A 16993-nucleotide genomic window follows, 5' to 3' on the forward strand; every position below is an offset into this window, starting at 1 on the left:
CCAAGAAACCTGACCGTTGTATGGTCTTTATATAGATTTCTATATATATGCCATACTGTAAACCATGAACCAAAAAAAAAAATACTCGCTTTGGTTTTTCTCGGCATGTTTTTTTTGTTCGGTTTTAAAATGCACAGATTCAAGCACGGCAGACGAAAGCTATATTACCACCAGGGATATACTCCCTCCATTCCAAATTACTCATCGTGGTTTTAGTTCAAATTTGAACTAATTTGGAACGGAGGGAGTAAAAGCTAAAATGCTCAATTGGCAGCTATAATCCTCACTGACTTGTGTACTCTACTTGGAAACTACATGCTGCAACACAACTTTAGTGAGCACAACAAGTTCCGACAAATGTCTGCTGACCCATTACAATGCTGGGCAGTTCTGCGCATCCATCGCGCAACATGGTCACTGACTGACAACCCTTCTGGGTCCTGGCTACTGCTTGTACAAGGTTCCCTAAAGATTACCGGTGTTTAGAAACATACAACAGCCCAAATTATACATCCGTCTGTCTGGCGGTTCGAAATTAAATGACACATGATTGTACCACGACAACAAAGGATTCTGAATTTCAGATATCCTTACGAGCACTTGATTGCCTGTTTTTGTTTTCTGTCGGAGCGCTTCAGTTGGCACGCTCCGCATTAGGAAAGAAGTGCATCGCGAGGGAAGTCGCGCTGGCCACCTTCTGGCGGAGGTTGAACTTAGTTGCGATGAATGGCCGGACATCTTCCACCCCAACCAGACTTTCCAAGAATGGCAGCAGTGCTAGCAGCTCCTTGTCGTTTGGGTCATCGAACCAGCTCTCGATCGGTATGCCGTTGTCTAGTTGGAACCCAAAGGCCTGAAAGCAAGAATATATCATAAAAGACCTCTTGCTTCATCTGCTTACATGTGTGTTTGTAGTACTAGCAGAGAATAAAGGGGAAACTCGTTGCTACAGAAAAACAGAATGAAGAAATAGTAACTTATGAGAATCTCATTGCACAGCAAGGAGGAATTAACTACACCCATGATACTGCTGCTTACTACTGAGGAGCCACAACAGGAACGCTGCTCAGCAAAGGGATGATCAAGTTTCTTCCTGGGGCAATCAATCCCAGTGAAAAAGTAAAGTGGAAGGTTATATTCCAACTGAAAATGCTTCACAAGTAATAGTAAGGTGAAAGGTTCAAAACTGAAGGAAACTAGTTAAGGCACTAGCCAGTAAGATAGGTTTTACGGATAGATCATTCATGTTGCTATTTCGGAACAACCAAGAAGAGTCAGACCCAAACATCATGACCATAAACCAGGATAAAATTGAGCTGTAGCAGTGGGGTTTTTACCCTACTGTTTATAGTAAAAAAAATAGCTGTAATGAAGACCAGTGCTAATAAAATCATTAAGACTAGATTGGCTCCAATAGCATTCCAGAAAAATTCGAACAGGAGAAAGAACTAATCCATGAATAACTAACGTGTATGGTTTAACAAATACCTGCGGAGAATTGTCAACTATGACAACACGAGACAAGTCACGCCCAAGAACAGATAGATCCTTTAAATAGTTGCCCTCCACATAGACACAAGACTCACGATAAACTCGATGACGGAACAACCTTCTTTTGGGATCAAGAACATTAAGTAGTTGTTCTGCATAGATACTTTGACTAGCTGTGAAGATGATTATCTCAAACATGCTGGCTACTCTCTCCAGGAAATCTTTCAGATATGGACGGCACCGTACATAGATTGTGTGATCTCTGAGATTAAAATGAACTGGGAAAGTGAAATCAGAATCTTCACACGGCTCAAGAGTAGAATGCACCAGTGTCTCTGCATGACATTATGGAAATAGCTTCAGGTTAGGTTAACACTGAATACATAATGAACGTAAAACACCATGGTTACAAATAAGAACTAACACCAAATATAATTCCATTTGATAGAACAAGTAGAAAGACGTAACTAAAAAGACCAGAGATTGGTGCGCAGCCACAAAATCCCACTTGGCTAACATTAAGTAACAAGTTCATAGTTATGTGAATAGTACATAAACAAATAAATAATGAACATAGTACATAAATAATGATGATCATGTTGCAGTACCCATAAGACTAACAAACATGTGAAATCATGTTCACTTTTTTTCATCTGCCATTACTATTCGTTCTACTACCTCTGACAAATTTACCACAATTGTTTCATTTGGCACCCTTGCCTTAACTGGATAATTCTGCATGTAATTGATGTTCTCTCTTGTACTCCCTCCGTCTCAAAATTCTTTTCTTAAATTTGTCTAAATACGGATGTATCAAGTAACGTTTTAGTATTAGATACATCCGTATCTAGACGAATCTAAGACAAGAATTTTGAGGCGGAGGGAGTACTAAAGATATTGATCATATTAATCATTGCTTTAACGACTTGAATGGCTCATAACAGGAAAAGAGGGGGTAATGTAGAGAAGTGGTAACATTTACTTCATTATTCACAGAAGAAACATCTTTAAAATAGTTATTCCACCAAGATATTTCGTCAATACTCAAGAGCATATATCAGAGATAAAAATATTCGATTTTTTTTTGAAACTATGATCTTTTTTATAGCAAATTCGGAAACTATATGACCTAAAGTGTTATTTGTAAAACTATGACCCCGTTGGCCTTTTTTAGGCCGAAGACCAACTTTTCGGTCAGCACTAGGCCGAAATAGGCTTTTCGGTCTCCTAATGGCCGAAGATGAGCGCAGCTGGGCCGAAGAGCTGTTTTCGGCTTGCTCGGGCCGAAGACCACTCTTCGGTCATCTTTTGGCCGAAGAGCTCATAAGCACACTGCTGCGCACTCCGGCGTACGGCACAGACGACCTGAACGTGTGCACACACGTTAGCTGCACCGAGATTCTATGCCGATGCATGTGTTTAGTACGTGGGCAGCTCGCCGGCTGGCTGGTTGTGTGCACATATTTGTATACATACGCGTGCTTGCCGGCTGGACTATATCAGGTACGTATATTGTACTGGTATTTCAGCCATTACTTCTCCGCCAATACATGTGCGCACGTTGGCGGCATGCGTGTGTGCTAGTACGTATGCACCAAGTCCTGATGCATGCATTGCTATCTCGGTCCTGATGCATGCATTAGCCACGCATGAACCACATGCAATACCGATCAGCCCTTCGATGCATCAGTCTAGCATCATATGTACGCTACGCATGCATCGATTGCCGGCCAGGCGCTCTTCGGCCAAAAGATGACCGAAGAGTGGTCTTCAGCCAGAGCAAAGCCGAAAACAACACTTCCGCCCAGCTATGCCTGTCTTCGGCCATTAGGAGACCGAAGAGTCTACTTCGGCCTAGTGCTGACCAAAAAGTTGATCTTCGGCCTAAAAGAGGCCGACGGGGTCATAGTTTTGCAAATAACACATTAGGTCATATAGTTTCCGAATTTGCTATAAAAAATGACATAGTTTCAAAAAAAATCCAATCATCTTACCATCCAGATCAAGGACAAGGGTGGTTCGAGGGCAGCTCCGAGTTTGCTTTGGAAGAAGAACGGGTCGAAACTTGGGTACAACCATGGATAACTCAGGCAAATCCTTTATGAAGGTATAAGGGTCAAACTCATCAAGCTCCTCAGTCTCATCAGGATCAGCGCACCCACCATCTGTTGAGATAGAATCTTGACTTTGTTCATCAATACACTCCAGCTTAGAGTGCTGCATTGCAAGATATATAGCAGACACTTCGGGAGAAAGACTACCCAATTCACTGTACTCATCGTCTGCGCGCTTCGTATTACCACATGTTGATTGCACAGGAACTGCAATAAGAGTGTCAACCACTTACAAAGGAGTACTTATTATTGATTATATGCATGGATGTGAAAATTCATAACACAGATCTGAAAATTGCTAATGTACATGAACTACACGGTGTTGTGTTGGCATAATCACATTTTTCACAGTACAGGATGCAAATAAAAAATAACTAATTTACATACTCCCTCCTCTCCATATTAATTGTCACAGATTTAGTACAATCCTGCGACAATTAATATGGATCGGAGGGAGTACTTTAATTTTTTTCTACCATCTTAAAATACCACTTCAGCCATACAATAAAACAAGTAAGAGAGAAAAATTGCATTGCGCCATGCAGTCTAGATTAGTCAGGGAAAGGCAAAGCAAATGCAGTGACTTCGAAACTTTCACTTGTTATGACTCATAAAGGATTGTCAGAAATCACATATCTGCTTCAAAAAAGAGCTCAATAATATTAATATAAATCAAATATTTTACAAAGGTGAGGTTACATTGACTATGGGACAGATCTAAGTACATCTTGACCTTTACATTTATAAATCAGGAAAAGGATGTGGTGCTATGGGCATATATACCTTATAGATACGCAAGACATCGAGGAAAATAAGAAGCCATACCAGCCAAGTTACTACTCCCTCCACTCCCAAATATAAGTCTTTTTAGAGATTCCAATATGGACTACATACAGAGCAAAATGAGTGAATCTACACTCTAAAATACGTCTATATACATCCGTACGTAGTTCATATAGAAATCTCTAAAAAGACTTATATTTAGGAACAGAGGGAGTAGATACTAACGGCTTATGCATTAATGTAGCACACTGATACATCATAAGATTGCAAAATATTCAAACAGCATCGTTTAGAGGGAATCTCAATGTTCTAACTGTGTGTACCTTTGCTCAAGCCATCACTGCCATCTTCATTATGATGGTGGAATGGTTGAGAAAATATGTTCTCACATGGTTCATCATCACTTCCATGAGACAGCTGGCGAAAAGGAAGACCAAATAGATGTATAGGAATGTAAAGTAAAGAACAGAGACAGAATTAATTGATTGCTGCACAATGAGGTTCATAGTTGTAATCTTGCAGATGAGAAAAATAGACCTACGGCATACACATATCTCAGGTATAGCTTATCAAGGACCTACATATTTTGTGTTCACATCCCAAAATGTTGCTGTGCAGAAAAAGAATGCTTAAAAGAGACAGTATTCAGTTTTCAGCTCATTTCATCATCTTTGCTGTACTGCACTGCACGATAACAACGGTAGACAAAGCCACGTATATATAACTCACTTAAACCAGAATGAGCCGTACCTTGTGATCAAGCATACTACTACTTGGCACATCAGCAACTCCATTTTCAGTATCAGAATCACATAGAGATGTTAATTTTCTTCCGCCGCTGAGAACTTGGTTCTTCTTCAGAGGGTCTTCGGCTGCGGAGTCAACAATTAGAGCAATGTTAGTACAAAACTAAGACAGCTCTAGTAGATAACAGGTAGCCAACTTCCTAAAAGTTCATAATATTACATTCTCCCAAACCAACTCCAGCCAATTGAAGGAATAGTCCCAGAAAAAACCTTTGCCAGAAGTCAAGTGAAGTCATCAGGTTCAACAAAGAAGTTAGCTTGCTAAGGGGTATATTATCTTTTTTCATGCTCAAGAAAGGAAGAGATAAATCTTGCTTCACTAAAATGAATTACTGTGCATAAGGTGGTGTGTCAAAGATACTTATACATAAAAAAAATAGTTGGGACAACAAGAGAACTGACAAATGGCAGTATATGACAAGTTGGATAGTGACCATAAATTATATTTTATCTTTGCCCCTCTGTCCAATTTTCTATCAACTAATGTCATGTAGGATACTGTACTGGAGATGAAGTTGCACCATAACACAGAACAGTAAGAGGGGGGGGGGGGTGCAAGGTGGGGGAACTTTACCAGGTTTCTGCTTTTTGGAGGAAGAAGTAATTAGATCGTTGACTTTCTTATCAGGAGCTGCCGACTGAGTGGATCTTCCAGGTTGTCTACTAGTTTTCGTATTAACATGCTCAACAGTTGCATTTCTTGCAGGTCCTTTTTTTCTTGTCGGCATCCCTCAATCAAGAAGACTTCTTGCCCACAGTTGGCTCGTATACGAGAAGAGAAACACAATACCTCACAAGCACACTTCTGCCAAGTCTGTTCAGGGTAATTGCACAAACCCCGTCAAAGTGACCCGCAGAGCTTTCAACGCAAATGAAAGTAACTCTCAGAGTACAGACCTGATGAAAATTGATGAAGAGAATCAGCTACCAGAAGGGTAAAGCCCAGCTCAAATCTCTGTAGGTCAAATCACTATGAAGAGACGTCGGGACTAAAATGAGAGGACTTTGCAGGGTAACATGACAGCAATGAGGGTGTTGCAGGGTAACATAACAGAGACTGTTAAATTTGCAACATAAAGTTGATTACAATGACAGTATTCAAATTCAGCAAGTCTGTGTGCCAATGCGCTAATCTTACAGAAACAAGAAGTTTAGTCTCAGAGACGCAAAATTCCTGGAGTCTGCATTCCAGGAAACACAGGTGCTTATCAATTTAAAATATTCCAACGCTCCAGGCACTCCTTCCTTTACCAAAATAGGGGTTAGCCCCACTCCTTTCTGTCATTCTTCTATTTGGAGTAAATTCGAACATCCCTAATCATCCAGCAATTCGATTTTGAAACCGCATGCCCTAATTATAACCAGAAATCATTGGCTGTCACAAACTGCACACGTTTTTGCTACATAAAGTTGATTACAATGACAGTATTCAAATTCAGCAAGTCTGTGTGCCAATGCGCTAATCTTACGGAAACAAGAAGTTTAGTCTAAGAGACGCAAAATTCCTGGAGTCTACATTCCAGGAAACACAGGTGCTTATCAATTTAAAATATTCCAACGCTCCAGGCACTCCTTCCTTTACCAAAATAGGGGTTAGCCCCACCCCTTCCTGCCATTCTTCTATTTGGAGTAAATTCGAACATCCCTAATCATCCAACAATTCGAATTTGAAACCGCATACCCTAAATACAATTATAAATCATTGGTCGTCACAAATTGCACACGCTTTGTTTGTCAGGAAGGGCAATTAGCAGCTAGAGAGTCAGAGCATTGCTTCGGCAGAACCGCTACCGCACTACTCGGAATCGAACGGGGCAAATCCCAGCCAGGCGCCCGCCGAGGGCCTCCTATCTGTGGGGGACCAATCTACGGGTCACTTGCTCCGAGCTGAATATTATACGGAAGTTAGTCGGCGGCGAGTTGGAGAGGGAGGTCTAACCTGGGCAGAGGCGAGCTGGAGGCCGGGGACGAGCTGGGCGGCGGCAAGTCGGGGCGGACGGGCCCGGCGGCGTCGATCTGCTGGCGCGGGAGCTCGGTGGAAGTGGCCGGCGGCAGAGGACGCGGTCGGCGGAGGGGCGAGGAACGGCGGCGGGGATGGTATGCGGGAGGCGGGAGGCAAGGACGGCGACGGCGGAGCGGGGGTGGGAGGGCGAAACCCTAGCCGCTTGTCGCGCACGGGGGAGAGGGGGAGAGAGAGAGAGAGGCTAGCCGCAGCGCAACGCTTCGGGGGAGTGATGAGGAGGAGAACCCTGCGGCTGCGGGCGGCCGGGGGTTTGGGGGGCACGCGGTGGCAGTCCTAGGTAATTACTTCCAAAACCGGGGTGCGTTTCTGGAAAACGGAGTGCTTTTCTATGGAAAATTCAAATTCAAACCAACAGTGCGTGGTGAAACTACGGAACTTCGAATTGTTTATAAAATACTCATGCATGTTACGCTGTACTCCCTCCATCTCAGTTTAGTCGTTAATTTGACCAACTTACTAACATGCATACATTATAAAAAATATATCATTAGAAACTTTAGATATTCTTTTTCCTAATGATATAATTTTTTTATGTTAAACAATTTATTTTATATAAGTTAAATTGACGATCTAGATACACGTGCAAGCCTAGTAAACTGAGACGAAGGGAGTAGAACATAAAATATCATACACGTAATTCAGATACATTATAACTGAGCACTTTTCTAGCCCTCTCAAACCATTAGCATTTATATCCGTTGGATCATTGATTTTGAGCATTTTTGGCCGTCGGATTTGCTGTGAATCGTTACAAATCACTCGCTATCAACGATCGCATCCCGTCCTGGGCCGCTGCTCTGGTGGCTTTTTTGGGCGTCTCGGGTTAATTGGACCGAATGAGCCCATTGCAGCCTCCAGTACGTGGTGAAGCCATCGTTCGCCTCCCACCCTTCCCCTCGCGTGGCGGCTCTTCCTATGGACGGCCGACCTGGGTCGTGAGTAAAGTCGGAGTTACGGATCCCATGGCGACTGCACTAGGTTCGGACAGGGCCTCGCCGGGCGACGGCGCGGGGTCGCCTCGATTGCCTCGTCCGGTTCAGTTGCACAGTGATACGTCCATTAGCATTTATATTCATCGAATCATCGATTTTGAGCATTTTTGCCTGTTAGATTTGCTGCGAATCGTTATAAATCACTCGCTATCAACGATCGCGTCCCGCCCTGGGCCGCTGTTCTGGTGGCTTTTTTGGGCGTCTCGGGTTAATTGGACCTGATGTCGCTTGAAGCTATGTCGGTATTTCCCCAAAGAGGAAGGGATGATGTAGCACAGCGGCAGTAGGTATTTCCCTCAGATATGAAACCAAGGTTATCGAACCAGTAGGAGAACCAAGCAATACAACGTAAATAGCACCTGCACATAAATAACAACTTCTCCCAACCCAACGTGTTAAAGGGGTTGTCAATCCCTTCCGGGGTACAGCGCCTCAAGGTAGGCAAACAGACGTGGGGTAAATTTGTAGTAGATTGATAGATCGAACGCCAAATAAAATAAATAAGAATAAATTACGGCAAGGTATTTTTGGGTTTTTGGTTTAATAGATCTGAAAATAAATGCAAAGGAAAAATAGATCGCAAAGGCAAATATATGAGAAAGAGACCCGGGGGCCGTAGGTTTCACTGGTGGATTTTCTCGAGAAAAATAGCAAACAGTGGGTGAACAAATTACTGTTGGGCAATTGATAGAACTTTGAATACTCATGACGATATCTAGACAATGATCATTACATAGACATCACGTACAAAATTAGTAGACCGACTCCTGCCTGTATCTATTACTATTACTCCACACATCGACCGCTATCCAGCATGCATCTAGTGTATTAAGTTCATGAAGAAACGAAGTAATGCAATACGAATGGTGTCATGATGTAGACAACATCTATCTATGTAGAGATAGACCGCATCGTTTTATCCTTAGTAGCAACGATACATACGTGTTGATTCCCCTTCTGTCACTGGGATCAAGTACCGTAAGATCAAGTACCGTAAGATCGAACACACTACAAAGCACCTCTTCTCGTTGCAAGATAAATAAATCAAGTTGGTCAAACAAAACCTAAATACCGGAAAAGAAATACGAGACTATAAGCAATCATGCATAAAAGAGACCAAAGAAACTCAAATACTTTCATCTATACCAATATAAAAAGGCCCAAAGGGACAGATCCAATTAATCTCGGCCATCAAATTATGTCAATCCAACGACCTAGACTGCTTCAATGCCGAGCGCTCAACACGTTTAGCGTGCAGTTAATTTCATGCCAAATATAATGATAATCACATAATAACACACAAATAAATAATATCATACTTAATATCCGCATGCACTTAATATACTTCCAAATTAATGTGCGGTTAATTTCATTCGAAATAGCGTTAATCACATTATAATACGCAGATAATATCCTACTTAATATTCGCATGCATTTAATATACTTCCAAAATAAACATGCATTGCACGTACACATTGACTAGTGGATATAAAAAGATAGATCTGATCATAAACTCAAAGTTCATCGGATCCCAACAAACACACCGCAAAAGAGTTACAACATATGGATCTCCAAGAGACCATTGTATTGAGAATCAAGAGAGGGAGGAAGCCATCTAGCTACTAACTACGGATCCGAAGGTCTACAAAGAACTACTCACACATCATCGGAGAGGCACCAATGAAGGTGGTGAACCCCATCCGAGATGGTGTCTAGATTGGATCTGGTGGTTCTGGACCCTGCGGCGGCTGGATCAATATTTCGTCGACTCCCCTAGGGTTTCTGGAATATTGGGGTATTTATAGAGCAAAAAGGCGGTCCGGGGGGCACCCGAGGTGGGCACAACCCACCAGGGCACGCCTGGGCCTCCTGGTGCGCCCTGGTGGGTTGTGCTCTCCTCAGAGCAACCCCTAGGCGCAGCCAGGGCCCATTATGTTCCTTCTGATTCAAAAAAATCTTCGTAAAATTTTGTTGCGTTTGGACTCCGTTTGGTATTGATTTTTTGCGATGTAAAAAATATGGAAAAAATAACAACTGGCACTTGGCACTATGTCAATAGGTTAGTACCAAAACAATGATATAAAATGACTATAAAATGATCATAAAACATCCAAGATTGATAATATAACAACATGAAATAATCAAAAATTATAGATACGTTAGAGACGTATCAGCATCCCCAAGCTTAACTCCTACTCGTCCTTGAGTAGGTAAGTGATAAAAATAGAATTTTTGACATGGAATGCTGCCTAACATGTCATATCATATTCTTTTCTTTACAGCATGGACATTTGGATTTGGACTTTTATATTGTTCAAAGCAATAGTCTAGTTTTGACATGATAATTTAAATAATCAAGCATATCAACAAGCAACCATGTCTTTCAAAATAGCAACGCTAAAATAAGTTATCCCTAGCCCATCATGCTCAATCATTGATCCATTCATGAAACACACTCGCATATTAGCTACACCCAATACTCGAGTACGATCATATTGCCTCCTAGTTGGTGCTTTTATAAGAGAAGATGGAGACTCAAATTCAAAAATAAAAATTGCATAAAGTAAAAGAAAGGCCCTTCACAAAGGGAAGTAGGGATTTGTAGAGGTGCCAGAGCTCAAAGCGAAAAACTTAGAGATAAAAACATTTTGGGAGGTGTATCCATCCCACCAACGAAAACGACTTAGAGTTCTCAATACTTTCCATGCTTAGATATATCATAGGCGGTTCCCAAACAGAAAATAAAGTTTATTCCTTTTTTCAACCATACTTTCATTTTCCATGGCTAGCCGTATCCATGGTTGCCCTCCATACCAACACTTTCCAAAGAATTTATTATTTGACAACATAAACTAAATTCATTTTTCATTTCGTGACTGGGCATCCCTAACACCTTTGCCTTACTCTCGTGCAATGACAAGTGAATAAACACACATCTTAAGAATAACATATGTAGCATGGAAAATATTAGCCATCCCTCACCGCTCCGCGAGCGAAACGAACACACAAAAGAGAAGTTTATTTTGAAAATTAGAGATGACACATGCAAATTTGCTTAAAACAGCAAAAGAATACCGCATATAGGTTGATGTAGTGGGCTCATGTGGCAAAACTAGTTTAAAGGTTTTTGGATGCACAAGTAGAGATCATACTTAGTGCAAAATGAAGGCTAGCAAAAGATTAAGAAGTGACCAACCAAGAAACAGATGATCTCATACGCAAGCATTAAGCATAATTAACACCGAATAATGCACCATAAGTAGGATATAATTTCATTGCATGACTATTGACTTCCGTGCTTGCATAGGGAATCACAAACCTTAACACCAATATTCTTACTAAAGCATAATTACTCATCAAGATGACTCACATATCACATCATCATATCTCAAAACTATTACTAAGAATCAAGTTTATTTTGTCCAATGATCTTCATGAATTTTTTTTATTATATCCTTCTTGGATATCTATCACTTTGGTACTAATTTTCATATGTTGCTTTTCATAAGCTCAAACAAATATAAGTGACGATCATGAGCATAATATTTCTTTCTCTCAAAATAATTTAAGTGAAGCAAAAGAGAATTTCTTAAAAAAATTACTAACTCTCAAATAAATCTAAGTGAAGTAGAGAGCATTTCTTCAAAAATACTAAGCACACCGTGCTCAAAAAGATATAAGTGGAGCACTAGAGCAAGTCCATAGCTCATAAAAGATTTAAGTGAAGCAAAGAGAGCAATTCTAACAAGTCATGACATAATTTTGGCTCTCTCAAATAGGTGTGTCCAGTAAGGGATCAAGACTTAAAACACAAAATAAAACAAGAAAAGATTCATATCATACAAGACACTCCAAGCAAAACACATAGTATGTGACGAATAAAAACATAGCTTCGAGTAAAATACCGATGGTCGTTAGAATAAAGAGGGGGTGCCACTCGGGGGCATCCCCAAGCTTAGTTGGTTGCTCATTTTTGGATAATAGCTTGGGATGCCGGGGCATCCCCAAGCTTGGGCTCTTCTACTCCTTATTCCTTCATCCATCGTAAGATAACCCAAGACTTGAAAACTTTAATCACACAAAACTCAACAAAACCTTCGTGAGATTCGTTAGTATAAGAAAGTAAATCACTACTATAAGTGTTGTATCAAACCAATTCATATTTTGTTATTGCATTATATGTACTATATTCCAACTTTTCTATGGCAAAAACTCATCAAAGAAAACCATAGAGTCATCAAAATAAGCACACAACGCAAAGAAAACAGAATCTATCAAAAAAGAACAGTATGTAGCAATCTGACTATTTCGAATACTTATGTAACTCCAAAAATTCTGAAAATTTAGGACGACCTGAGAAAATTGTATATTGATCTACTGCAAGTGGAATGGGTATTTTATCGCTCTCTGGTAAAAAATGAAAATTATTTTCGCGAGCGCAAAGGTTTCTGTTTTTCAGCAAGATCAAACAACCAGCACCCAAGAAGATCCTAAAGGCTTTACTTGGCACAAACACTAATTAAAACATAAAAACACAATCATAACAGTAGCATAATTGTGCTAACACTCAAAAATAGGAAGCAAAAACCAGAAATAAATTTTATTCATTGGGTTGCCTCCCAACAAGCGCTAGTTTTACGCCCTTAGCTAGGCATAAATCAAGGATCTAAGTTTTGTCACCCTTCTTCTTAATTCCCTTGGAGGTTTTTCATCATGGGTGTCGGTGTCAAAATCGGCGGATCTCGGGTAGGGGGTCCCGAACTATGCGTCTAAGGCGGATGGTAACAGGAGGCATGGGACACGATGTTTTACCCAGGTTCGGGCCCTCTTGATGGAGGTAAAACCCTACGTCCTGCTTGATTTATTCTTGATGATATGAGTATTACAAGAGTTGATCTACCACGAGATTGGAGAGGCTAAACCCTAGAAGCTAGTCTATGGTATGATTGTGATTGTATGTCATCCTACGGACTAAAACCCTCCGGTTTATATAGACACCGGAGGGGGCTAGGGTTACACAAGGTCGGTTACAAAGGAGGAGATATACATATCTGTATTGCCTAGCTTGCCTTCCACGCCAAGTAGAGTCCCATCCAGACACGAGACGAAGTCTTCAATCTTGTATCTTCATAGTCCAACAGTTCGGCCAAAGGATATAGTCCGACTGTCCGGAGACCCCCTAATCCAGGACTCCCATAGTAGCCCCTGAACCAGGCTTCAATGACGATGAGTCTGGCGCGCAGTGTTGTCTTCGGCATTGCAAGGCGGGTTCCTCCTCCGAATACACCACGGAAGAATTTGAATACAAGGATAGTGTCCGACCCTGCAAAATAAGTTCCACATACCACCGTAGAGAGAATAATATTTCCACAAATCTAATCTGCTGACATGTTTCGGCAACATGACATCATGTCATGGCCCGGTGATTATTCGAACCGTTTCTTTTAACTAGCCCCGCACATAACGCGAGGCAGTTTCTTGACACGTCTTGTCAAAGCAGAGATCGTGTCCCCCTTATTATGGGATTCTCATCAATACGAGCGTGGGTAACCCAACCGCGCTATCAATTACGGCGCTTGGGGGATAAGCGAGTTTTACCAGGCTAGTGGAGGCGCATAGTTTCGGACGCCCTTATAAGGGGATAAGGTTTAACCTTTCTCTACCCACGCCTTCTTCCTCCTTGCTCATCCATTCTTGCGCACTCGAGCTCCAACGCCCAAGTCCACATCCTTCCCCTCAACCTTCTCCAAACATGTCCGGAGCGGGAGGCAAATGGATGGCTTCCTCCGTTACGGAGGGACACATCAAGAAGCTGCGCGGAGCCGGATACTTAGCCGCGAATATCGCGCATCGGCTGCCCGCTGCGGGGCAGATTGTTCCTACCCCGGAACCTCACGAGAGGGTAGTTTTCCTCCACCACTTCCTTCGCGGACTGGGGTTTCCCCTCCATCCATTCGTCCGTGGTCTTATGTTCTACTACGGGCTGGACTTTCATGATCTAGCCCCGAACTTCATCCTCAACATTTCGGCGTTCATCATCGTGTGTGAGGCTTTCCTCCGCATCCGGCCCCACTTCGGCCTGTGGCTGAAGACCTTCAATATCAAGCTGAAGGTGGTGGGAGGCCAACAAGCAGAATGCGTCGGAGCCATGGTGGGCAATATGCCCAATGTTATATGGCTTGAAGGCTCCTTCGTGGAGACCATAAAGGGGTGGCAATCAGCGTGGTTCTACATCACCGAGTCGCGCGACACCAACTGGGTGGCGACCCCCGAGTTTCGATCCGAAATCCCCACGCGGCTCACCTCCTGGAAAGAGAAGGGCCTATCCTGGGGTTCATCGGTGGAGCTGGACGAACTCCAGAAATGTATCCGGAATATGGCAAGCAAGAAGCTCAAGCTTGTCAACATAGTCCAGGTCATGCTCTTCCGCCGGATCCTCCCGTGTCAACAACATGATTTCAACTTGTGGGAGTTCGACCTGGCCCAGCACCAGACTCTGAGCGAGCTCTTCGACACGACACACAAGGACGTCTGGAGGGTGCTGTTCAAGGGTGCCGAGGTCCCTCCCTCTCTTACCGAGGACCGCGGGCTAAGCGCGAAGCGCCCTACGAATCCGGTAAGTGTTGTACATCGTGTAGGATTTTTACTTCCCATAGCTTAACCACGTGCGGGGTCTGAGCTCCCATGCCTTTGACAGGACTGGGTGGGGGCATCGAAGAAGATCGACTGTCCGGCCCCTCTGCCCGAAGACACCGCGGATGCTCTCCTGACGGAGATGCTGACTCCGGCTCCATACAAGGTGTCGGAGAAGACCAAGAAGAAGGACAAGGGAACCCGAAAGAGTTCCCGGCGCCAGTGTTGGGGAACGTAGTAATTTCAAAAAAATTCCTACGCACACGCAAGATCATGGTGATGCATAGCAACGAGAGGGGAGAGTGTTGTCTATGTACCCAACGCAGACCGACTGCGGAAGCGCTGACACGACGTAGAGGAAGTAGTCGTACGTCTTCATGATCCAACCGATCAAGCACCGAAACTACGGCACCTCCGAGTTCGAGCACACGTTCAGCTCGATGATGATCCCCGGACTCCGATCCAGCAAAGTGTCGGGGAAGAGTTCCGTCAGCACGAAGGCGTGGTGACGATCTTGATGAACTACAACAGCAGGGCTTCGCCTAAACTCCGCTACAGTATTATCGAGGAATATGGTGGCAGGGGGCACCGCACACGGCTAAGGAATAGATCACGTGGATCAACTTGTGTGTTTCTGGGGTGCCTCTGCCTCAGTATATAAAGGAGCCAAGGGGGAGGGGGGCGCCGGCCTAGGAGGAGGGCGCAGGAGGAGTCCTACTCCTTCCGGGAGTAGGACTCCCCCCCCCAATCCTATTCCAACTAGGATTCCCAAGGGGGAACGAGAGAGAGGGGTGGCCGGCCACCTCTCCTAGTCCTAATAGGACTATGGGAAGGGGGGGAGGCACGTAGCCCTTATGGGCAGCCCTTTCACCTTTCCACTAAGGCCCATTAAGGCCCATATGTCTCCCGGGGGGTTCCGGTAACCTCCCGGTACTCCGGTAAAATCCCGATTTCACCCGGAACACTTCTGGTATCCAAACATAGGCTTCCAATATATCAATCTTTACGTCTCGACCATTTCGAGACTCCTCGTCATGTCCGTGATCACATCCGGGACTCCGAACAACCTACGGTACATCAAAATGCATAAACTCATAATATAACTGTCATCGTAACCTTAAGCGTGCGGACCCTACGGGTTCGAGAACAATGTAGACATGACCGAGACATGTCTCCAGTCAATAACCAATAGCGGGACCTGGATGCCCATATTGGCTCCTACATATTCTACGAAGATCTTTGTCGGTCAGACCGCATAACAACATACGTTGTTCCCTTTGTCATCGGTATGTTACTTGCCCGAGATTCGATCGTCGGTATCCAATACCTAGTTCAATCTCGTTACCGGCAAGTCTCTTTACTCGTTCCGTAATACATCATCTCACAACTAACATATTAGTTGTAATGCTTGCAAGGCTTATGTGATGTGTATTACCGAGAGGGCCCAGAGATACCTCTCCGACAATCGGAGTGACAAATCCTAATCTCGAAATACGCCAACCCAACATCTACCTTTGGAGACACCTGTAATGCTCCTTTATAATTACCCAGTTACGTTGTGACGTTTGGTAGCACCCAAAGTGTTCCTCCGGCAAACGGGAGTTGCATAATCTCATAGTCATAGGAACATGTATAAGTCATGAAGAAAGCAATAGTAACATACTAAACGATCGGGTGCTAAGCTAATGGAATGGGTCATGTCAATCAGATCATTCAACTAATGATGTGACCTCGTTAATCAATTAACAACTCATTGTTCATGGTCAGGAAACATAACCATCTTTGATTAACGAGCTAGTCAAGTAGAGGCATACTAGTGACACTTTGTTTGTCTATGTATTCACACATGTATTATGTTTCCGGTTAATACAATTCTAGCATTAATAATAAACATTTATCATGATTATAAGGAAATAAATAATAACTTTATTATTGCCTCCAGGTCATATTTCCTTCAGTCTCCCACTTGCACTAGAGTCAATAATCTAGATTATACTGTAATGATTCTAACACCCATGGAGCCTTGGTGCTGATTATGTTTTGCTCGTGGAAGAGGCTTAGTCAACGGGTCTGCAACATTCAGGTCCGTATGTATCTTGCAAATCTCTATGTCTCCCACCTGGACTAGATCCCGGATGGAGTTGAAGCGTC

At 43.1% G+C, this 16993-nt stretch overlaps 1 protein-coding gene across 3 annotated transcripts; it reads right to left on the reverse strand.

The window, feature by feature from the left end:
• Positions 1 to 301: 301 nt before the first annotated feature.
• LOC125553159 (CTD small phosphatase-like protein 2) lies at positions 302 to 7418 on the reverse strand. Of its 3 annotated transcripts, none has more exons than XM_048716942.1 (7): positions 7134 to 7418; positions 5769 to 6008; positions 5139 to 5260; positions 4712 to 4805; positions 3486 to 3812; positions 1489 to 1826; positions 302 to 853 (listed from the first exon to the last, which is right to left on the reverse strand). In XM_048716942.1, exons 2-7 carry the CDS (start codon positions 5920 to 5922, stop codon positions 635 to 637), a joined length of 1254 nt encoding a protein of 417 aa, XP_048572899.1. In that variant the 5' UTR covers positions 5923 to 6008; positions 7134 to 7418; the 3' UTR covers positions 302 to 634. The 3 variants fall into 3 exon arrangements, with proteins under 3 accessions (XP_048572899.1, XP_048572898.1, XP_048572900.1); XM_048716941.1 differs by having other exon boundaries at positions 5769 to 6091; positions 7134 to 7416; XM_048716943.1 differs by lacking the exon at positions 7134 to 7418 and adding an exon at positions 6092 to 6109.
• Positions 7419 to 16993: the final 9575 nt, after the last annotated feature.

Source organism: Triticum urartu, chromosome 4 (assembly GCF_003073215.2).
Source record: "Triticum urartu cultivar G1812 chromosome 4, Tu2.1, whole genome shotgun sequence".
Taxonomy (NCBI): domain Eukaryota; kingdom Viridiplantae; phylum Streptophyta; class Magnoliopsida; order Poales; family Poaceae; genus Triticum; species Triticum urartu.